Source organism: Aptenodytes patagonicus, chromosome 11 (assembly GCF_965638725.1).
Source record: "Aptenodytes patagonicus chromosome 11, bAptPat1.pri.cur, whole genome shotgun sequence".
Classification (NCBI taxonomy): Eukaryota; Metazoa; Chordata; class Aves; order Sphenisciformes; family Spheniscidae; genus Aptenodytes; species Aptenodytes patagonicus.
The window spans coordinates 4,349,693-4,373,730 of NC_134959.1; the positions used below are offsets into that span (position 1 = coordinate 4,349,693).

Consider the following 24,038-nt stretch of genomic DNA (forward strand, 5'->3'; position numbering starts at 1 on the left):
GCCGCCGCGAGGCAGCCCAGTGACCCGTTCGTCTGCTCGCCACGCTCAAGATGGCGTGGCCCCCACCCCGCCACACTCTTCTCGCTTTCGATTGGCGAGGAGGGCTGGCAGTCTGCGATACCAGCCAATCAGCCCACCCGCTGCGGCCCCGAAGGCGGCACTGCGGCCTGGCCCTGGTGGAGGGTGATCTCCGGGTGTCGCAAGAGGCGAGGTGCGGAATGAGTCGCCTGGGCCCGTGTCTGAGCCCGCGGCCCCTCCTGCGTGGGCACTGGGCGGCGCCGCGGGGGCTGCGTCGCGTCTCGGTGGCGGCCGGTCTGCGCCGGGCCCCGGCGGGTTCCAGCACCGCCTCTGTCGCGGGCATGGAGGAGCTGCTGAGTCGCTCCGTGCCGCCGCTGCCGCCCTACGAGACCAAGGAGAAGGCGCCGCCGCCGGCGGAGCTGCGCAGCGCGGAGTTCGTGCGGTACTACCGCGCCCTGGAGGCCGGGCCGCCCAGGGCCGAGCTCCTCACCCGCTTGGCCCGCGACTTCGGCGTGGACCACGGCCGGGTGGCAGAGTTCAGCGCCAAGGTGCTGCAGGCCCGGGAGCAGCAGAGGGAGCTGGGGGCTCTGCTGCAGGCCGAGGACCGGCTCCGCTACTACCTCAACCCCCAGTACCGGGGTCTCTTCCAGCACCTGGGCCGCCTCGAGGGCGGGCTGCGCTTCCTAGTAGAGCTGAGGGGCGATCTGGTGGAGGGGCTGGCAACCAAGGCAGTGGACGGGCCTCATGTCAAGGTGAGGGTGGGGCTGGGAGTGGGTGGCTCTGAAAGGGAGTCGGGGGGAGGCCGGAGGGCATGTGGTTCGGGGCTTCCTACTCATGGTGCTACTCGTGGAGCCTCTGCCATTGGGCTGAAGGGCGTCCCGTGAACCTGATTCGCGGTTGGGGTCTCCATGGTGTGACACGAGCAAAGCCCCTTCCCGCAGGCTGTGGCACCAGTGGGAGATGGCTTTGCTGACATGGCTCAGGAAGGGAGCGGCCCGTGGTGTGAAGCAATGGGCTTTCCAAAGTGAAGTGGCAGTGGGAGGCTGGGCTGCGGGCTGTGGAGGGCTGGCGTTAGGGCAGTGGAGGAAGTGCCACACTGATGCAGCATGACGTAGTGCAGCTGATGTTGGGGCTGCCAAGCTGCGTCAGGAACTCACTGCAGGAGTGACGTGTAGTGGCGTGACTCCTGAGTCCGATACAGGGCCAAAAGTGACATAGCAGCTGTGTCGTGCTAACGGTGAAGAATATCAACAACAGAAAGGAGTTGTCATGTCTTAGCTCAGTAGTGTGTAGAAAATAGGTGAGGTGGAACATCCCCAGTGGTTACATGGTACAGCGAGGTGATATGGGCATGGAGGAAGGAATGATGTAGCAGATGAGAGTGGCAGGAGGTGACAGGACTTCCCAGAAGGCAATGAAGAAAGACAGCAAGTTGGTTAGATGCACTGACCATAACTTGTTTGTTGATATTCAGATACAAATTAAGTTTGACAAGAAAAGGATGGGTTTTTATGTCAGTGCTGTCAGTTAACCACGGTCATCACATAACTGAAGTAGCAACAGCATTGGTAAGAATCCACATCCAGTTGGATCATCTTAAGTAAAACCAGACTGAATTTGCAAAATGAGCAGGATAGAAATGTGTAAAACAGCTGAATGTACATGCGTCAAATAATACAGTATGTTCAGAAACATACTAAACCCATTTGAAAGTAGAAAAATACTGTCTGCAAAACTAAAGCTTCAATAAAAGCTTTTGTCATAAGCATTCTGTTATGTCTCCTCAAAATATTTTTTTAAATGTTTGAGTTCATCATATGACTGGGCTTAGTTCTGCACATCTGTTTTTGTAGTTTTTTTGCGCTTGTTGATCAGTTTTATTTTTAAAATGTGATATAGTCTAAAAATGAGAGTTGGTGATAAATAGCACATAAGCCAGGAAAGATTAAGCGAGAACTGGTTTGCATTGGTTTTTGTTTGTGACTGTATTGGCTGTAAGAATTTACCCTGGATACTGTTTCTTTTCAGTTTGGAGTTTCATTTAGGTCATTCTCGTCTGTTTTCCACAGCGACCAAGACCAAGAACTACGTGCTATTCCAGTGTTCTTGCTAGTGTGTCTGGGAAAGGTGTTATGTCTTGCTTCTGAAATAAATGTCTTGCTCGGCCTTTAAAATCTATTTGCTTCTGTTGCAAGTAAGCATCAGGATAACTATGAGCACCCAAGGGAGCACCCAACCCGCAGGAAGTCTTGACAGTCTCTGCAATGGAGCTGATAACTAGCTGGTGCAAGTGGTTTGCGAGGAAGTGGTGTGAGGGCATGTGTATTTAATTTGATACCTTAAGCCATACGTGTGAGATACTGTATTTATTACCTGTTCTGAGGCTAAATGTCAAGAACAGAGAAAACTATATGGCAGAATATTCAGGCTATAGATTTGGGGGGGTGGGGGGTTGTTAGAGTTTTTTTCTTTTTAGTAAAGAATTTGAGTCTTGAGTAGAGAACTGTTCTCGTGATACATATTTTGGGATCTTGTAGTGGACAATTTCAGAGTGGTTCTTTGCTGGTTTCCCTAATTGCAGGAAAGAGACGAAAAAAGGTATAGAAAAGCTCTGGAACTTGGGATGGATGTTAACACGTCAGGATTCACTACTACACATGATGAATTCTTGTCTGCCTGAATTTCTGAAGGTATTACTTTAAAACAAGAAGATGCAAATTACCTGATGATTGTTTCTCCATTGGTTTCACTGTTCCTGAATCATTGACAAAATAGATGATGCACTGCAAACTGGTGCAGTATTGTCTGCAGTTTCCCAAGTATACACATCTTCATAATGCCCTCAGTTGTCTTTCATAAATCACCTCTTAAGTTGAATTGATGTTTAAAGTAAATGAAGAAATGCAAATGCCTAACTTACTCTGATTTTATGTACTGCATGACATGTGCCTAGCTGCACTGCACTCCAAAATGTGTCTCATTATTAGACTTGTGAAGATTCTGAGCACTGAAGTCACTGAACTATTTTAGCAGCGTCCATTAAATCAGAAGTCATGGTGCCCTAGCTGTCAGGATCCAATGTAAGGCAAATTGGGTTGAAAAAGCTGACTTAACAAGAAATTGAGAAGAATGGTGACTACCTTACTGGAAGAATTCCATAGATCTTGAACATAAACCCTGAACAATGCATTGGAAATACATAAAATGATGGACTGTGCGAAGAGAAGGAACATACGGCAAATAAGGTTTAGTTTATATTTTAGTTAGTTATTAGAAGGCAGAATCGTCACCTAGAACGAGACAGAAGAATTATAGGTATCCTCAGTGGCAAGTTGTTATGACATAGTAAATGTCTTTCTGTGGTTGTGTAAAAGATGATGAATATGCTTGACACAAGTTTCTTGATAATCAGATGGCAAAAATTCAGTGGTAAACTCTATTTTTGAAGCTATACAACCTTTTTTTCTGAAGAGTCCACCAAAAATGTGTACCGGACATACGGTGAAGAGAAATTTTTCTTCATAATCTGTCCCAGACGTGGGTTTTCTTTTCTATTAAGTATATGAGTCAATTACTACTATCATAAGCCTCATGGATAATGTGAAGATGACCATTTCAAAAAAACAGTACTGGCACATAATAAGTGGTTTGGAAAGTTAAATTACAGTAAAGCTGGACCTAATTCTTCTTCATGATGCTGTTTGAATTTTTTCCCTCTCTCTCTTACATTCTTTTCATTGTTCTGTTCCTTCCTTCCACCAAAGGACACACACGTTTTCCACTGTCTTTATAAATGAGTTGATTTTCTGATGAGCCCTTGCAATGCAAAGAGTGAAATTTGCTGAAAGCCTGTTTCCTGAGTGTAGTTCTTCCTCTTACTGTTCAGAACCTTCTCACCTGCAGTACTTCTTTTTCTGTGCCAGCGTTTTCTCTTGAGATTTTTTATATTTTGCTTGCTTACTCAGTTTCAGCATTTGAAATACGAACTCTGGTGAAAAATTCACAACATTATTATTTCAGGGTAGCAAATCATTCAACTACTGCTTTTAAAATAATCTTCATATTTCCATATGATTTAGAAGAAGTCAGTGGAAGGTTCCAATTTGCTGGCAAAAGATAATGAAAAAGAGCATTTTTGTCAAATTGATTTATAAATAAGCCTGCTTCCATAATTAAGCAGTAGTTGGAGTGTATCTGTAATCCTGTTGTTCTTGTATTGGTCTACTAGAAAAAAAATACCATAATTGTTTTGGTTATTTTTCCCCTCATAGCAGCTGCTCCTAAACACAGCAAGGACCTAGAGTTGGACTTTTCCTTGAAATTTTTTTTTTTTTCTTAAAGCTTTCTCACAGATTTGAACACTGACCTTCATATAATCAGGGAAAGTGTTTTAAATTTTAGTAGAGGAATTGGAAATGGTAGAACAGTCTTTAAGGGAGAATATTTTGTGTGTAGGCTGTATGTGGCTTTTTGGGGAGGGGAAATATTTGTGGTGATAGATGTACATCCACAGAAGGGTGTATTTATTTCACCCAGTTGTACTACCTTGAAAGAAGTGTGGTCTCATCGATGGGGATTCATGAATGGGTTAGAGTATTTGTTCACTCAGGTGAAACAGTGGCTATATGGAGAATCTGAATATTGAAAGAGTTTGCTTTAAAGGTCTAAGAAGCCCTTAACTAGAGAAACAAATGAAAATTAAAAGTTTTTCTATGAAAAAAGTGGTATTTATCTATCAAAAGTCTTGCATAGCCATTTCATTATTGTAGATTTGATTTAAATTCTAACATACGTAAAGACAAATGTGCAACAAGAATTTTATAACTTCTGTGTATTTGTATCTGCACTGACAAGGAAATGTAGAAATAAAATTAAATGGATCTTCTTGATGCTGGAGGAAAATTACAGAATGCATTATATGGCCTATTGGGATTTTGGTTTTGCCCAAACTGTCTAAATCTTAGACAGGCCTTAGTTTTTACTTTGCATTTTGAAAGACCTATTAAAACAAGGATTACCCACTGCTGTGTTGTAAATGTAAAATATTTTTCCATTTCCTCAAAACATATCAACACAGAAGCAGCTTGGGCTGTTAGATATTGGTTGATGAAGCATTTCTATTTTGTGTTTGTTCAACATATTACAGTAAAATAACATATACAGGTGATTAAGTCACTTGAAAATGCTTGTGCACACTTTACTCATTGTCTAAATGAGGAAAAATGGGAAAAAAGGGAAATAATTTTTTTTTTTTTTTAAAAGAATAAGTCATCAAACAATATAAAACACAAGAGCCATGGAAGTTTTCAGCACTACTGTTACCACTGCAATAATTACCATTAGCAATAAAAAAGCAGAAAAACAGTCCCTTTTTATTTGCGTCACACTATTGAATCCAGTTCTGCTGATGGGTATATTTTTCAGTATCTCACCAGGGGTATTCTGTATGTATATTTTGAAGCTAATTTGTAAAAAAAAAAAAAAAAAACAAAAACAACAGAAAAACCCAACAAAGACACCTTTAAACACTTGGCAGTATCAGAGTAGGTCTATAAGTCAGTATGCCCAAATGAAGCACATCAGGTGAAAAACTTCAAACATTCCAAAGCCATGGAAAAACTTGACTCTTGCGAGGCAGAATACTGCTCTTGTAGCCCTGTCCGATACCTAACCAGCAACTAACAGTAACTGAGCCATGTGTTTGATACGCATGGAGTGTTAGTTACTGCTGTTTCATATTATGTTTATCTGTAAATATCTGCATATGAATTTTCATTGTAAGGGGTGTTTTATTTTTTAGTAGTTTGAGAGGGAATTTGACAGTTCCCTCATCAGAGGCAGTTTTTCTTGATTAAAAAAAATAATTTAAGCTTTTCATAAGAGTTTTCCCATTTGTTGCCCAATAAATAGTGACCTCATGTGAAGATCAAAAAGCCTGTAATTTGCTCTCTTGTAGCAAGAACACGGAATGAAAAAAAAAATTACCAGAATTTATTATTCTGGGCTAATAGAAACTGAAGTATAGCTGGTAATTTTAAATACTAATCTGAGTATGTCTTGTTGCTCAAATTTAAAATTGAGATGCTGAATAATAAATGTGTGCTTTTTTTTTTCTTTGTAATGAAATTTTGGAGATGTAATTTTATGACTAGAAAGGCCTCTGAAATGAAAATAAGAATTTACTTACCACTAAATTTACAAAATAAGAGAACCTAACTTGAGACTGTCATTGTTGGAGTCAAGCCTTTCAGAAACTTAGCATATACTATGGTATTAAACACAACTCAGAATTCTGCTTACATGGCTTGAATTAAACACAGTTTTGGATAGTATAAAGTGTTTAATGTCTTTCTATACTAAGAAGTTTTGTCAACATACACCATTGCAGTTGGACTAGAGATCGTTGTAGGTCCCTTCCAACTGGAACTGTTCTATTTCTTTGGCCTGCGTGCTGCCCTGTTGTTTTATAAAGCATTATTATTTACATCTGACAGATCATTTGAACTGAGTTGTGATTCCCCATAAACAATATTCCTTTCTTCCAAAATCATTACTGAAAGCACATCTGCTTCACTTTCTTCTTTGGTTGCAATTGCATTGCTTTTGTACGGCTGTATCTTGGACCTAAAGTAGCTCTCTAATGCGTTCTGCATCTTGAAAAGTAGCCTTCAGTTCAGCTGGGCATCATTATGTCCCATCCTATGGAGCATGCTTCCTAAACCTGTAGGTGCTTCAAAGAAGCAAAATGCATCCGATTCCTATGTTTTCCACTTTTGCCAGTATCCGTGTAGTATAACTGGCTTTCTCCCAAGTCACTCGTTGCCATCTGAGCCATGTTACTGCCAATAGATGCAGAGCAGTGTGTTCAAAATAATGACTAGCAGGAGTGCAGCCATCAGCAGTTTTCCCTCCTAGCTGCTAGACTGCAGCTTGAAATGGTGTTCCAAAAAGCAGATGGATGACAAGTGAGCCATAGGAATCTGTTAGTTTGACCCCAGATCTGACAACTCTAGCTTATTTTTCTGGCTTACAGTGTGCCCTTACAAAAGAAAACAAAACAATCAATCCTGAAATAGGTGGAGACTTTCACTGCACCAAGGGATATTTGACCAAAATGATTTATGGTTATTTTCTAAAAACTTCAGAGGTATGCAGAAACAAGGATTTGCAAGGGAAGTACCTTAAAGCCAGAAGAAACAAAACAATCAGAATATATTTGTTTAGGACACATACCTCTACGGTTGGAGAGGAAAAGTGTTTTGGGGGGGTGGGGGGGGGAAGGGCGACAGACAAATCTGTGTATGAGAGAGTACTTAAAACTAAAATTCATCTTTTCCCAATAAAACTGTTGCTGATGCAAGCCTTATTGAGGTTGCAGGCCAGTACCTGCTCAGTTGTACTGCCCAGGAGTTGCAATTCCTGCATGACTTAGCCGTGCCAGAAAGAGCCCTTTTTTGTAGATGCTGTTATGCAGACAGTTCTGGGCTCTTTTTGGTACAGCTTGTTTTACCTGCTACTTTCTCTTTAATCCACTAGCCCAGAAGCATCAGCAAAAACAGCTTTGCCAGTATAGATTGCAGCTACTCTAAATGCAGTTGAGTGATGTATTGTCAGAGTGTGTCAAGTGAAGTATCCTGAGCCAACAGTAATTACGCATTTCTCACAGTAATGTCATATTATAGAAATAGTCTGCTCTTTTGAGGTAGTAAGGCAGCACAGGTTTAACAAACGTGTCCGGTATGCCCCCAAATCATCAGACTTCCTACAAATGTGCAATAGATCCATTTATTAGGCAGGGGAAGGTATACTGCATATGTCCCTCAACTATCCTAGTTGCAAAGTTTTGACGTAGCTAATCAGATCCTTTTTAATGTCACCTATTATGTTACTTCCTCCCCCAGCTACTGTTGCGTAGGATAGTGTTACCTTGAGACAGAGAAGGCAGGAACGTTTTAATCAAAGCATCAGTGAAAAATTGTGAAGACTGTCCGTTGCTTGGGTGGATTTCGTTTAATGTGATCCTTCATTTCTCTCAGTTCTTCAGTGGTACTTGTTGCAGGTAGTTGCATATGCGTGGGTTTTTTCGGAGGTTTCTTTTTATGCTGGTGCCATGCATTACGTGCTTCCATTGTTTCCCAGTGGGGATTACTTACCCTATAAATGTACTTAAGGTGAATTTTGTTTGTATTATTTCAGTTTCATGTTCATTTAACAACTTCTTTTTTACTAGCATATGCAGGCTTGGGTCAGCCTTGTGGTACAAGTGCAGGTGGGAGCACAATTTGGCAGAAGACTTTCAGCACAGTTTATTTAACTGAAAGAGAGCTCTACTGAGAAAGACCAACAAAAATCTAATTTGCAAAACTTGGGAGAGTTGACCTCATGGAATACTTCATGGATACTCCCTGTATTTGGAACAAGGCAATTGACATTTTCACTATTTGAGTTATATGTCAATTTATGCTTCAGTAAGGAAGCTCTACTTTTCTTACATATTTGAGGATGCTACTGAAAAAAATACAGAAAGATAGCATAAAATTTTCATGCATGACAGAATTGTTCTATGCAGATGAATGCCTGTTTTCTTCTAGATGGTTGGTATAGTAGCCATTTCTGCATAAACTAAGATAGATGCCAAAGAAAAGCCTATGTATTTCACTAACACAACTTAGTAAGCGTAGAAGGATGTTGTGGTTTAATCTCAGTCGGCAACTAAGCACCACACAGCTGCTTGCTCACTCCCCCCCCACCCGGTGGGATGGGGGAGAGAATTGGAAGAGCACAAGTGAGAAAAACTCGTGGATTGAGATAAAAACAGTTTAATAATTGAAATAAAATGATAATAATATGATAATAATAATAATACACAAAGCAAGTGATGCACAGTACAATTGCTCACCACCCGCCGACCGATGCCCAGCCAGTCCCCGAGCAGCGGCCCCCCCGGCCAGCTTTCCCCAGTTTATGTACTGAGCATGACGTCCCATGGTAGGGAATGTCCCTCTGGCCAGTTGGGGTCAGCTGTTCTGGCTGTGCCCCCTCCCAGCTCCTTGTGCACCTCCAACCTTCTCAGTCGGTAGAGCATGGAAAACTAAAAAGTCTTTGGCTCGTGTAAGCATTCCCTAGCAACAACTAAAACATCGGTGCCTTATCAACTTTGTTCTCATCCTAAATCCAAAACACTGTACCAGCTACTGGAAAGGAAATTAACTCTATCCCTGCCGAAACCAGGACAAAGGAGTAGGTAGGAAAAAGGGAAACTGAAGGAGAATTTGACTCTGCACTTCAGGTATGGAAAAGAGCCAGGCTTTGTTAGGAATCTACCTTGCAAACTCCATGACTGGTCATTACTATCAACTTTACTCTAGTTTTTATGCGAGGAGTTAATTTAATTATAAGTTTGGGTGGATTGGTGTAGATTGAAATATCTGATCACAGTTGGCTGCAAGCATAGTCAGGGTTTGAAAATTTTCATTTTTCTAATATGTTGAATTAAAGAATAAAACTGTTCTTTTTTTCAATCTTGGAATACTTGTAAGCAGTTACGTTGGCCAACAGGAACCTTCTTTGATATGTGTCTCTTGACAAGTGCCTCTGCAACTTTCATCTTTGTTAGGTTACAATAGGAAATATTTTTGCTTTTTTATGGAAGTCCTGAGACTACATCTCAGCTTTGGAAAGCTGTTTTAAGTAGTAAGTATTTTCTGGATATATTATATTTTTTCTTCTGTTGTTTTGTTCAAATGTAGCAAGCTAAAGTACATTGGAGCATAATTTTTGTCTATTTTATGTACAGCAGTGGCTATTTAATAAAGGTCTGACTAGAAGGTGAAGAGTTTTTGTTTTTAAATAAATGGTTATTAAGTTAGTTTCAGGTAAGCCTACCTTTCTGATCAGGCTGTTGTTAAGTTGGTGCTGGTATCACACTGTGTCCTATATACAAAGCAAATGTAAGAAAGAGAAATAAGCTCTAGAATCTCTTTAAGGGATATTCATGCTGTGCTGAGTTCAAGAATACTTTCTAAACTCAATGAATTTTAGACAGGAAAATCTTTAATAATATAGGCAGCAGGAAATTAGTAGGGAATATAAAATTCATTATTACGATGAATGTTTCTGAAAGTATTTGATACTACAGTTGGCTTTAATTCTGTATCATACTGTTCCAAATCGGCTCTGATTTTTGAGTTCTGTTCTCTTACGCTGCCGCTTTTGTTTTTCTTGCTCAAAAAATTTCGTACTTACAGAGAAGAAAAATTCTGTAAAGCCTATGGTTTTATCTGCATCCTGTTCAAAGACACTTATTTTATAATTTGTCATCCTAAGTGGGTATGTGGAGCTCCTGTGCTGACGTGAACAATCCATGCTAAAGTCCAAACTGAAGCATTTTTGTAGTTTACTGATGCCTAAATGTGCCTGTATATGTTCCAGTCACCTCCAGTAGATACGTCATGTGCCTTGGAGATCTGTCGAAAGTAGAAAGTTCCATGTGTTAATCATGGTGCAGAACGTGCAGGAGTAAATAGTTATTCTGTATCTTTCTCATAAAGAGCAATGGAAAAAATGTTTAATAAAGTAGAGATGACTAATAAAATATGGTAAGGAACTGGAGAATTTTAATTTGGTGAGTTGCTTTCTTATATTGATAAGCTAGTACTGATAGCTTTCCTAAGGCATGAACTGCTGAATACTCAGAAGAGATTCGGATATCGAAAATTATAGTGAAATTCAAGCCTGTATTTTTATCAAACTTCCCTATTTTTTTTTTCATGGTATTTAAATCTGAGCACCTGTGCAACTGCGGCCTTATTGTCAAGACTGCTCAAATACTTCTATTTATTGTCTGCTTTTCATCTGCATTGTTTTGCATTATCTTCCATTTCCCTGTCTGCAGTTTACTATAGACAGTGTCTTTAAACATTTTCATTGTTTTAGTCCTGTGTGAGGAAAGCTGAACTGTTAGCGGTTAATCTTCTCAAACAGATGCATTAGTTTCCTTGAACTTCCCAGTGTTGTAGTTTGAAAGAATCAAGGTTATCTTTACTCGCATTGGTATGTTCTACCTAGCTTATTTAGCAGATAAGTTCATCTTTCTTCTGTTTGCAGGAAATGAATGGAGTCCTAAAGAACATGCTTTCAGAGTGGTTCTCGACAGGATTCCTAAACTTGGAACGGGTCACTTGGCAATCACCTTGTGAAGTACTCCAGAAAATTAGTGAGTAAGTGCTAAAAGTTGCTAATGCTCATTGATGAAAATGGTTGTGACTGCACAGATCCACTATTTTCAAGATACTGCTTTTCAGTACTGAACCACAGGCAAAGTATAATTAAGGAATAGTTGCATTTAACACACTAAAGAGCACACTTTAAAAACTGAATTAAGTAAATGCTGAAGGGGATCATTTGTCCCATAATTCGATCCTTTAGCTCACATACTGCACTTCTAGACTACTGTCTTTTCTCCCAACCTTCTCAGTTACTCCTCCCACATTCCCAGAGGTGCTGCTGTTACTTTTCCTGCAAACCTAGATTCTTGCAGCACTGCCTTCTCGCACTCCCTTTCCCCCCACAGGTGCTCCTGCCACTGCCTCTGCTACCTCCATCACCACTGCCACCTTCTTCTCCCGTCAGTCTACACCAGCAGTGTTGGTAGAGAATTAATATTTAAGTCTGATGCAGCATGGGATGCCCAACACTCAAGAGCACGTTTTACTTCTAACGTAGTGAGGCTCCCCTTCCTGGCTGGAACTGCTGAGGTGCACAGAATTACTTGTGAACTATACGTGAAGAGAGCACGTTGTTTTTTATGAACATTCCTTAAAATCTACAACATTTATTTCTGAATTTCTGTCAAATACTGAAAGTCGTAGTGATGAAGTTGAAGATGACTGAATCAAAGTTATGTTGTGTGGCATTTTATCATATAAAAAGCTTGAAGAAAAATGAATCTCTAAAGAGTTCTGAAAGTACACGGCTTAAATGTGGATGAGGCCAAGAAAAGAGATCTTATACAAGCTAAATTTTCAAAATAAAAATAATTAGTGATATTTTACTTCAGGGTATTTTGGCAAACGCTTTAGACTTTCAATATGTAATAGAGAAAAGAATGCTTTGAATGATTGGTTGAAGACATGGCTGTGGGAGTGCTAACAGACTACTTTAGCTTAGGAGAACTAATTCCTTAGAGGTGTGTTCAGACTCATTCAGTATGAGTCACTCATACATCATCACTCAGATGATGAAATCATCATCTCAGTCGGATGTCCTATACTGAACAGAAAGTGCAAGTGAAATCTCAGATATGTAATAAGCATATCCCAAAGAAAGCTAGAGAGAGTGGATATGCAATATGGCTTTACAGTCTACTTTGTCACAGTTTGCTGATGAATTTTACTTTTTTCCACTTACAGCCTGATTCTCCTCTTTTGATTGGAGAGTTTTGTCGCTGACATCAAAGGGGAAAGTACTGAGCTTGTAGGGTTGGCAGCTGACCTCTGTTTTTAAATGAAAAAAAATACATATAATTTTACTTCTTTTTATTTTCTCATTGAGTTCTGAAGCTGTGCATCCTGTTAGAAACTGGGTTGATATGAAGCGTCGAGTTGGGTCATATAGAAGATGCTACTTTTTTTCTCACTGTGCAATCCCAGGAGAACCATTGATAGTCTTGCATGTTGCACTAACCAGTGATATCTCCAGCAGCATCCAGGTACAGTCACTGAGGCATTTAGTACACAGCAAAGTGCTCAAATTGCAATGTACTTCTTTTAAAAAGCTGTAGTTCTTTATAATTTGGGAATATTTGGGTTTGTTTTTTTTTTTTTAAGCGATGAGAGAATTGGCACTTAAAAATTACAGGGATATTCTGTATATCTCCTGTATTATGTACGTTGAAATTTTGGGGTTTTGCTCAAGTGCAAGAAGAATAAGAAAAGATAAATATATAAGAAAACATAGCAAATGAGATTAAAACTTCAAAGCGGTTATGATTACCTCTGAAAATTTTAAACCACATTACAATTATTTCCTGCACTTGCTAATGAATAAGCAGCTCTTCTTTCTACTCTTTGATTAGATTTTTGTTGTTTCTCACAGAGGGTAATGAATAAAACAGTGGGGAAAAGTGTTAACACATTTGAAAGTTAGAAAGAAAGGCCCCCTCCCCCATAATGATGATGATAACTACTACTAACTTTTTTTTATTTTATAATTATTTTCCCAGGCCATAGTGAAAGAAGTGCCACCTTTAGAAACAGAAGATACAGACAAAATTACAACAGCAATTTTCTACTCAATCAGTTTGACTCAACAGGGACTGCAAGGTGTGGAACTTGGGACTTACCTCATCAAACGGGTTGTAAAAGAGCTGCAGGTAGGTGTGGCAGGGTGTACTTAAGATGCTGTTTGGCCAGTGTGCTCCCCTTACGTTGCTGTTTTAGTTTCCATGTTGTGTCATTGCTCAAGGCAAGGAGCTGCTAGATCTTCCCCTACACTTGCAGCTTCTTACCAGATCAACCTTTAAAGATGTGTAAAGAGTTGGAAGAACATTTTCTGCTGTTGGTTAAGGTCTGCCAGGTGTAGATACGGTTACATAGTTGACACGTACTGCATGAATTACTTGTGTTTGCCTAATCATGTGCATAGCTCGCTTAAAAGTCAAATTAGTACATTTCTATTGAAGGTAGCTTTCATATAGCTGTATTTTGCAGTGTAGTGTATTACATGATTCACTACTGTCTCTCAGTTGAATGGCTGGGGCATTGTTAATGCATGCTAACAGGCTTCCTTCCAGGCCCCGATCAACATTTTCTCTCTTCAATGTACCTCACTGTTCCTCTTTCAAAATCTTACTCCTGCTCCAGTAACAACAATACTTCTTGTACATTAATTAATTCGTTTGCTTGTTTGTTATGTTGAATTGCCACTGGTTATGCGTGCAGTTTGCATGCTTGCCTTGAATATGTCTATTAAAAAAAAAGCCGAACCAAAAACTTTGCCCAGGCATTTCTTGCAATATAGTAAAGAAGATGTCTTTAACATTTGAAAGTCACAGGAATCAGTTACTTTATGCAAGTCAGTTCTATGAATTTATATAGTATTATTGCATACTATGGGATTATTGTTAGTAGTTTTAGGACTTCTTGTAGAACCTTCTTCCAAGCAACTGGAAAAAGGAATGAAAATTCATTGATTTATATACAGAGTGGTGTGAAAGAGACAGTCACATTTCTGTGTTGAGTACATTATTTTATTTAGTAGTCTTTACTACTTAAATTATTAACAAAGCTACCACTTAAAAGTAATGATCACTACTTGTGTTTATATTCATCGTTCCAACATCTGGATTAGTAATGATGTCTGGAAAATTGTCTGTGATTTAGAACTTCAGTTCTACTTAGAAAAATAACTTAAAATTGGATGCACCAAATTTCTACCACTAAAAAATGATTGATTAGTCAACCACTGAATCATAGCTGGCTGCCCTGAAGAAGTCTTTTATTTTATTTTTAATGGATATTTTGGCTGAATTTTGTTGCTTCTTGCTTTCGGAATGGCTTTTAGATTAATTGTCTAAAGTGCAGTAGTCCAGGTATAATTAGGTTGTGCCATCTGTCTGATCTTGACTGAGGGGAAATTGGAATAAATTCCTGCAGTTATCTGCTTTCACATCTGAAAAATAATTTCTGGATAATTGAGTTCCTCTCATAAAATAACCCTGTTGACAACGTATTTGTCCATCACTAAATTGCTTACAACACTAGAAAAGTTATGAGTGAGTTATAAAGGAAAATAGACATACCATACTTAGATGACTTACGTGCAAGTTCTAAAATTTGATGTGTCCAACAGAAGAATGTTTCTTATTTATACTTAGGACAAAGTTTCTACATTTCAATGTTGTAAAATCCAGCCCTTCTTCAGTGTTCATCAAATACATGATGGATAGGAAACACTTTGGCTGAGATGCCTTTAAATGCATTCTAATCATAAAATTATTGCCTCAAGCTGAAATAACTTACTGAAAGCTAGGTGCTTTCCATACAATGCCAAAGATGGAGGTCTTCCTCCCTACTTAAATTTCATACATGGCTTTAAGATGTTATGAAAAACGTGCTGTTATTATTAAGGTTTTATATGGCAAATCGGATATGTACTCAGTTGACTATGAAGTTGTAGCAAAACTTGAACTGCTTATTTATATTTATTCTATATCTATATATTAAAGGTACAGCCACCTTCATGTATTGTCTCTACACCATTGCTTTTCTTGGTGATAAACCTTGTTGGGGTACCACTGTAGGGCTAAAAAAGATAGGAGGGATAATCCAGGAGTGTTTATCCATGATGGATGTGGTTCTCTGAATAGTTTTTCTTCCACTCTTTGATGTTGTTAATATTTTTTTCCTTTCTTCCCACTTTCTTCCCACTCCTTCGTGCTTTCTTCCTCTTCGTTCCAAAGTACTGTTCTTGAATTTGTTGTCTTGAATTCTGCAAGAACCATCTCCCATTACATATTTTACATCTGTGAAGTGACCCTAAATCATCATACTGTTGTTATCAGAACTATTTGATGCACTTCTGTAATGCCTAGTCATTCTGCTTTTGTCCAACCTTAATGATTCTGTGATTCTATGTTGTAAATGTTGTGACTCCCATCTCGGTGGACTTCACCTTTCAGTGGAGAGAAGCCCGTATATTTCAGCTTCAAAATACTTACACTCTGAAATTTCTACAAAGTTAGGTTGTTCAGGGCAAAGGCAGGGCATATGATGAGTAATACTCTTGGCAGCCTGTTTTACCTGTCTCCCAAAATTCTGGAAATCCTACTTCAGTGCATTAATTGCACGCATATGCTCTTTTTCTCTCTGGTCAGGTGTAAGCAAAGGACTTTCCAAGGTTGTCTGTGTTCAGGTTGGACATAATTCTCTGGAGCAGCATTATAGTCACTTACTTTAAAAGGGACAAATGGTATAGCGGTAGTGCTGAGTTGACTTGGGTGACAGCAGCTGAAACAATATAGCCTCAGCAAAAAAATCTTGGGTCAAAAATTACATCTCATTAAGCAAGCTTCCAGCAGCCTTTGTAAAAATAGATAGTTGAGGTCTCTGATAGGAAGATTTTTTTATGTAACCTTTGCATGGCTTTGCAATAAACAAATCTTTATTTAAAGTGCTGCTAAATCGCCAAGTGTTCCAGGTTACATAAATTGAGACTCTCTTTAATTTAACTGATAATAAAATGCTTCAGGAAGAGGAGACCATTTGAAGAGGTTGAGGATTTTGTTTTTCATTACATTTGAATCATTGATGATTAATTCACTTTCATAACTTGCCATTTGTTTGAGTTAACTTTTGTGGACATCTGTTTGATCTGCAGAATGTTATTTGATTCATATTTTCCCAAGGCACTGCAAACTCTTAAAACTTTTTTTATCCTCCAGTAAAAATCCTTTGTCTGACTTTGCCTTAACCTGCTCTGACACTTCTACTTGTAAGTGCCATTCTAACCTCAAAACGGAATTCTCAGCTGTCATTCTTCATAAGGAAAACTCCAAATTGGACCTGTCATGAATGTATATCATTAAATCGGAAAAAGACATGCACTAAGTTAGAAATATGCTAATAGCCACTCTCTTTTTCCATCATTGAAGCCTTTATTTGGCAATACTTTTAAAAACTGTACTGAAACATTGACCTAGCAGGTATCTACACTATAAAGTTTTGTCTATGAATTCAGTTGGTACCAGATTCCTTAAAAGAAAATCTCATTAATGGACAATTAAGATAGAGCTTAATTTTTTAGAAATCTTCTCGCTAATTCACCTGAACTGGTCACATACGCTGCTAAGCATGAACATGGGTAGGGTAGCACTTCTCACCTTCAAAGAATGTCAAGTACAGATTCCCTCATGAAAGTATTTCTTGCAAATGGGGTTTTATTAGGACCGTAAGGAAAACTGCAGCATTAGAGGCTCTGGCGAAGATTACAACCCTCAGGGTTAAGCACTGTTAGTTTGAGGCGCTGCATAGAAGTTAATGGCCCCTGCTTTTGAGTCTTTTGCTAATTTAGGCAGATGGAGGACGTATGAAGTTGAGTTACAGAAATGGGTCCTCAGTTTCATCTCTTTATATGTGCACAGTTAGCAGTTTGAATCCTTAATATCTACCTAGACATTATGATTTGGCATTTGCCACAGGTATTGTAATATAATTGGGTAAAGGGGAGGGATATAACGGAGATCAGAATAGCACTTTAGGGATGTAGCTTGTGTCACATACAGAGGGCATCCTGGGAGAAAGTATGCTGCTCTAAATAGGAGATTTTTCTTTTTTTGGTAGTTGCTTGACAAAAGTTTGCTACACAAATAGTTTAGAAGGTTTTTATAAACAGACTTCTATTGTTATCTGGGCATCTCCTGTTTGGATTATTTTGGGGCAAGCAGTGGGATGAATTCATGAGTCCACTGATACCACTTTGGTCTCAGTTCTCCCTGTACAAATCTGAGAATAGGCTACCTATGCATTCTGTGTAGTCTCTTGGTTATATTAATGTATATAAAGCAGGGAGCAGACAACAGAAATAATGTCTTGTATTTCTTAAATTTGAGCTTGTATTGTTCCCAGAAACGAATTGGATTTTGAAACAATTTCAGACAACTAGTAAGAAAACAAACAAACCCCAGATTGGGTGCTGGAAAACAAGCAGGCAAATGCATTTCTAGCAAGCTGATAGGTGCTGGTGAATGCGTAGACAGATAGATTTCTCATTAGACAGACATTTAATTCAGAATGTGTTTATAGCCACTCTAAATGGTGTGTAGCTCCGCAGAAGGTACATCATAGCAATTCAGTCTGCAGATGACAGACACAGATAACTGTGGTGAAGCCTTTGAGAAAACTGCTTAGAATTTTATAGCCTGTGGCATTTGGGGGAGAAAACTGATAGCTACTATGTGACTCAATAGAATGCTTAACAATTGGTGGCAGATTTTCGCTTTCTGGTTGGGCTGTTGATAATTGCTACCTTAATTCGATCTAGGTGACCTGGGGAGATCATAATTTCCAAAACAGGCTTTGCTTTCATTGATGAAAAATGTGACCTTGGACTACAGCTTTCAGAGTGCAAGACAGTTTCAGATGAGATATTGATAATAGGAGAAATCTGTGCTCCTCTGCAATGAAAAAAAAACAAACTAAAAGACGACCAAACCCAGAAATCTACCCCAAAACAAAATGAGCAGCTGTTTCTTAATGGTGTGTGGGTTTCTGACAAGAAAATAAACATTAATGGATCTCCACCAATAGCCTTAGAAACTAGCACATCAATTTAGCAACAACATAAATGTACACACTTCGCTGCATCTATTTATTTTTCTGCAAGAAATGGCCGCCTCAGATAAGCTCCTAAACTCAAGCATTTATCAGATATGTAGTAGTCTGTACTGTAGCTTGAAAATGGGGTCACTTTCCCATGTCTTATCTGTCTTAAGAAGTAAAAAATAGGCACAATTTCCAATCTTGTATTTATTAATAGAGTAGGAGCTACTAACTTCCTGATAAATATTTTGGGTTGGGCTTGGTGAACAGGTCACTCCTGAAAGTGAATGATAAACAAAGAGCAGTCAACATCACAAGGAAGCAAAATGTCAGATACTTAATTAGGAACTTTGCAGTGGTTATTATTAACACACAAATATGGGAAGAAATCATTCTCACTTTTGTTATTGTGGATGGTGCATAGGTACCCTCTCGGCTTTGCAAGTGGGAGATGGGATTGGAGTTGTTACCCTATGGAAGCAGTGGGCATGGCTCAGCTCCTGTGTGAAAAGCCCTGTCTGTTAGCTCTGTTCAGTAGCAAAGTAGTATTTTCAAACACTGTGCTTTCTTAGCAGAGATGGTGCAGAAGACTTCCAGACTTGACTTTGGTAAGCAGCCTTTTCTCTTGGTCCAATCAGTTTTTCCTTTTACCTGAAAGAAGTTTCTGCTTCTCAAATTTCAACATTACCTTCCTTCTTCCCCTCTCAGGTTTTAAGCCCAAACATAGAATCATAGAATAGTTTGGGTTGGAAGGGACCTTTAAAGGTCATCTAGTCCAACCCCCTAAGCGATATATTCTCAAAGGCACTATCTTTTATAGGATGAGTAATATAGTTAGAAAAAAAGGAAAACCTTTAAGGAATGCAATCCCATCTTTGGGTCAAAAAGAAACACATCCGGTATTCCTTGAATCCCTACCTAGAGGAAAGTAACCCCTAGCAACCTTTTTCTCTTTTTTTTTTTCCCCCTTCTTTTTCACCCCACTGCACAATAGTAACATCTGTACTCCCTCTAGCAGCACATCTAGGATTTCTCATTGATAGGTGATTAATTTGAATACTTTTACTGATTTATCCCTGTCTCTTGTGTTCTTTGTGTTACGGACTAAAGATGAACTTTAAAGCACAACAGGGAAGGAAGACACAGAAGAATGAAACCCCATTTTGAAATCCACTGTCTTTTGGGGGGAGCTTGCTGCTGCTTAAGGATGCTGACATGAAAAGGGTACTTCTCATTATAGATTACAGGTTTGTGTTTCTGTACCTTAAGGTTCATTTGCAGGTCTGTCACATCGTAGACGGTTGCTGAGTTGTCATCCATCATTATTGTGTGGACAGGCAGAAGGGTACTGGGTCACTGAATCTTCAGAAGGGAGTTGTGGCCCTCCCTTCTGGGCAGAAATTCATCTAGCCACAGTAAGAGCTGACATGCAAAAGGTCAAATTGCTTGACAGCAGACTGTCTCAGCAGCTCAGCCACGGCCGGTCACAGTAGGGTTACCACTGGTCAGCTTTCAGTGCGCTGATGGCGAAACGAAGGTAGCGAGTGATACTGCTCATTACCATCTTGACAGAACTGAAAGCTATCAGCTTTTTCTCCAGGAACAAATATCTTGAAGTTATTTTTCCAGCATCCTTTAAAAATTCACTTCTGTGCCATCTTTCTCCCTCCTCCTCTTCCAGGAGGTCTGTGGTTTTGTGCTAGTAGCGTTGTCTTTGGTGGGAGCTAGCGTTCAATCAAGGAAAGTGTAGCTGACAAGAGGGCATCTGAGCATAGCTCTCCTCTGCCATACTAATTAAGATCCTGTTGCTTTAAAGAAAAGTGGATTCCAAATGTGATGATTAGGTATACTACTTGATTCAGAAACCCGACAAGGAGGTGGATGAAAAGTGATCAAAGGAAGATTTAGTGAGTGCATTTGATTCTGTGTTCAAATTTCATAAAGTTATTTTGAATTGATTTGTGGATAAATAGTCTTTATATCCATGGGGAAGTATTTAGTGTGAGCTTGGGAAGGGAAAGATTTTTGAAGTATATGGAGTTGCTTTGTTCTGTTCTCATTTTTGCCCTTTTTCTGCTCCTAAATGTATTTTTTTTAATTTACTGTGGTTCTTGCTCTCTTTTCCAAAAGCAGAGGGGAAACTTTTCTAAAAAGGCTGAACTGTCTACTCCAAGAAACATTCTTTTAATTAAAATGTATTTTCTATATCCATGCCTCTTGTAGCCATGGTCCACAGTAAGCACAACCCTAATAGACTATTTTGTTTTATAAATGCTGTATTCTCTAAAACTGTACAAAGAGGTGCTAAGATATCAGCAGAAATTGCCTTCCACAGACATCTCTCTACGTCAATGTCCGTAGAATATTTTTTCTTTTATGAAACGCATATGTGATGAAACCTGATAGTTGTATTTCACAGATCTCGTTACAGACTTACGCTTCAGAATTACTCTTAAAAATCAAATATCATCATGTCCTTTAGTGGAGACTTGAAAAAGTCACAGGAGATCAACGCTGTACTAGTATTGCATTATCTGACCATGGTAGCTATAGCAGTTGAGAATATGACACAGTCAGGATCTCCTGGTCTCTCTGATTACAGAAATGATTGTTTTGTTCAGTAAGATACAGAAATGAGTGTTTTTATGAAATAATTTGCTTTTTGCTTTATCCAGTTCTCTAAGGAGATAAAATAGGGTGTTTCTTTGTAACTTGGTCTGCCTTTCTTGTTCCTGTCTGGTCCCAAAAGAAGAATTCTTTGACTTACCTATCTGTGTAATAGTCAAAGAACTTCAGATAAGGGGAGCGAGTGAGGTTATTCAGTTTATGCAAGTATAAGTCACAAAACTGAAGAGGTGGTAGATCTGAGCTGGCTGGTGTATCGTAGTGCCGGAAGCCAGCAGAACAGCAGTAAGCTATTTAGGAAGCTCTGGGTGGGAAGGAAAAAGATGATGTAAATAACCAGCTGAATATTACTCAGTTATCGAAGTTATCAGAAATGGTGCCTGGCGCCAATCTGTAACGGAGGTATGCCGGGCCTGCGTTCCCTGGCTTCTGCATCCTCATGAAACAGAGTGCGGGTGGCAGCGTTGTGTGGAGCACAGCGGTACCTGAGGATGCAACAGCGCAGGTGCAATATAAACAACCGAGCAGCAGGCATTCCATTAACGTTTGCTAGTGTAAGGTAGCATCTGAGCAATGATGACTTTTTAATGGTTATCTGGGTAATACTCAAAAGTAGAAAAAAATGCATTTTGTAGTCATTTAAAGACAATTTTCTGTTGACATTAAGATGCTTCTGTAATGTTGATAAATGTCTCCGTTCTTACCACTGCTTCCTATATGAACAGTAATTAAAACAATGCTGCGGTTGTTTCAGTTCAGCTCCGTCTTCCCTCTGTTCCTTGCCCCCCTACTCCTTCAGTAGGGTTGATTTTTATGTCATTTTTGTTAATTACAAATGACAGCGAGTTTAACAACCTTCTCTATTCTTCATATTGGTGTGCCCCAAAACTAACACAGTTTTCCTTACGTATGTTTTGCTTTACATGATTATGTAGTTAACAGCTTTTACTCATAAATTAGTAGGAGTAGAGGAGAAGCTTTGTTATGTTAAAACAATTATTAAACTGTGATTAATTTTTTTACTGTAAGTATGTATTTCTTATCTTGCTATTTTGTCAGTGTAGTTTATAGTTTGGGAATGGAATGAAAAGTAGCTGACCTGTATAAAGAATCTTTTTCAAAACTTCAGGAAATAACTTCTTTCCATAAAAATGTGGAAGTTGTACCTCTCCTGATTTTTACAATAGACTGAAATAATAAACTGCACTTGATTCAAAAAAAGATAGTTACATATGAAAAATAAATGGTATTTAAAAGGTTTTAGAAACTTACATGTTTAATTTTTTTTTTAAATCTTACTCTTCTGAATAACTTCTTTATGGCATGTGATTGTATTTGTTTATTTCTGCCTATAAAATGGTATACCAGAATGTAGTGTCGGTAAGTACTGTATAAGTACTTTTAAATAGCTTATGTGTGTGGACTGTAATTCAGGCAGTGTGAAAATTTTCTGTGTTCTCCAAGTGCTTTCTGGTCACTAAAACCTGTTACTGGCAGGGTGATTTTTTTTTTTTTTGGTGTGTGCCTATGTGTATCAGTTAATTCTCAGCATCCCTAGTCTTCGCTTGACATCGAGTAAAGAGTATGAGCTGTTCTTTCAAACTTCTCATTGTCAATCATGACAAAACTCATGAATTTTTTTTCCTCTCCTTTTGTCTGCAGAAAGAACTTCCTCAGATAAAAGCTTTTTCCACTCTTTCGCCTATCCCGGGATTCACAAAATGGCTTGTTGGTCTCCTCTCCTCACAAACAAAAGAACTGGAAAGAAATGAACTTTTTACAGAATCAGAATGGCAAGAAATCTCTGAGATCACAGGAGACTCTACTACTGAAATGCTAAAGAAACTCTTAAATAACAATGAGTGGGTGAGATCAGAAAAATTAGTTAAAGTGCTCCATTCACCATTTATGAGGCTCTGTGCCTGGTATTTGTATGGAGAGAAACATCGTGGCTATGCTCTTAATCCAGTAGCAAATTTTCATCTTCAGAATGGCTCTGTGATGTGGCGGATAAACTGGATGGCAGACACAAGCCCTCGGGGCATTGCTGCTTCTTGTGGCATGATGGTAAACTACCGATACTTCTTAGAGGATACAGCCAGTAATAGTGCAGCATACCTGGGGACTACACAAATTAAAGCCTCAGAGCAGGTTCTTTCCTTGGTGTCTCAGTTCCAGCAAAATAGCAAGCTTTAATTAAATATTATGAAACCTAAGAACAAGTGTTCCTTACCTATAAAGAGCTGTAATATTTTGCACTGTCTATATTTAAATGAGAATGTCCCTTGTAAAACCAATTTACTCAGTACAGCACGATGCAAAGTTACCTAGATTATCAGTTGTCTTGCTTATGTTGCCATATATTCAAAACCTAATCGACTGTGATTGAGTCACTGTAAGTTCTAGATACCTGTTATGTGCAAATGGGTTGGAGGTATGTATTAAAGGGTGAGTAAAATTCTCTCAATCAGTTACAACTCAGTGGTAACTTGAATGGATAATACTTGAGCCGTACCATTATTCTGTTGAATAGAAACCTGTATAAACTGTGTCTTCAAAAGGAGCTGCACTTTGTCATACTACTACTATAGATAGTTCAGTACCAAAGTACCTGGAAAGAAGTATTGAATGAAGGTAAATTTTTGGTCAAATATATTAGCAAAATGGTAATCTACAATTTTATTTCAATTAATATCCATCTTATTGTCCCTCAAAAACTGTCATGTAAAACCTCCTGGTATTTTCCTTTTTCAAAACCACTAAAAATCTCACTGAGTCCTTGCTTTGCTGGAGCATGGAAAAGCCTTGCATTAATGTTGTTGAAAAATCAGGATCTCTCAGTGCAGCAGGTATGTAGTATTATATTTGCACTTTTGTCTGCTAAATTATAATGAGCAAGAAGGGAGCGTTCAAATAGGAGAGGGGAATAAGAGAGACTGATACTTAGGGATCAGTTGAGAAGTTTCCAAATACGTATATTATACTTTGGTTCTGGTAATTTTTTAAGTTGATAAAGAGCTTTTTTAAGAAAGAGGTAGGTGTGACCTGTAAACCAATAAAATAAACTTTCTCAACAAA

At 38.9% G+C, this 24,038-nt stretch overlaps 1 protein-coding gene across 1 annotated transcript; it reads left to right on the forward strand.

Annotated features, from left to right (window-relative positions):
• Positions 1 to 200: 200 nt before the first annotated feature.
• MLYCD (malonyl-CoA decarboxylase) lies at positions 201 to 24,038 on the forward strand. The gene is made up of 5 exons (XM_076349044.1): positions 201 to 770; positions 11,125 to 11,237; positions 12,571 to 12,727; positions 13,241 to 13,390; positions 22,623 to 24,038. The coding sequence occupies exons 1-5, from the start codon at positions 219 to 221 to the stop codon at positions 23,154 to 23,156; spliced, it is 1,506 nt and encodes a 501-aa protein (XP_076205159.1). The 5' UTR covers positions 201 to 218; the 3' UTR covers positions 23,157 to 24,038.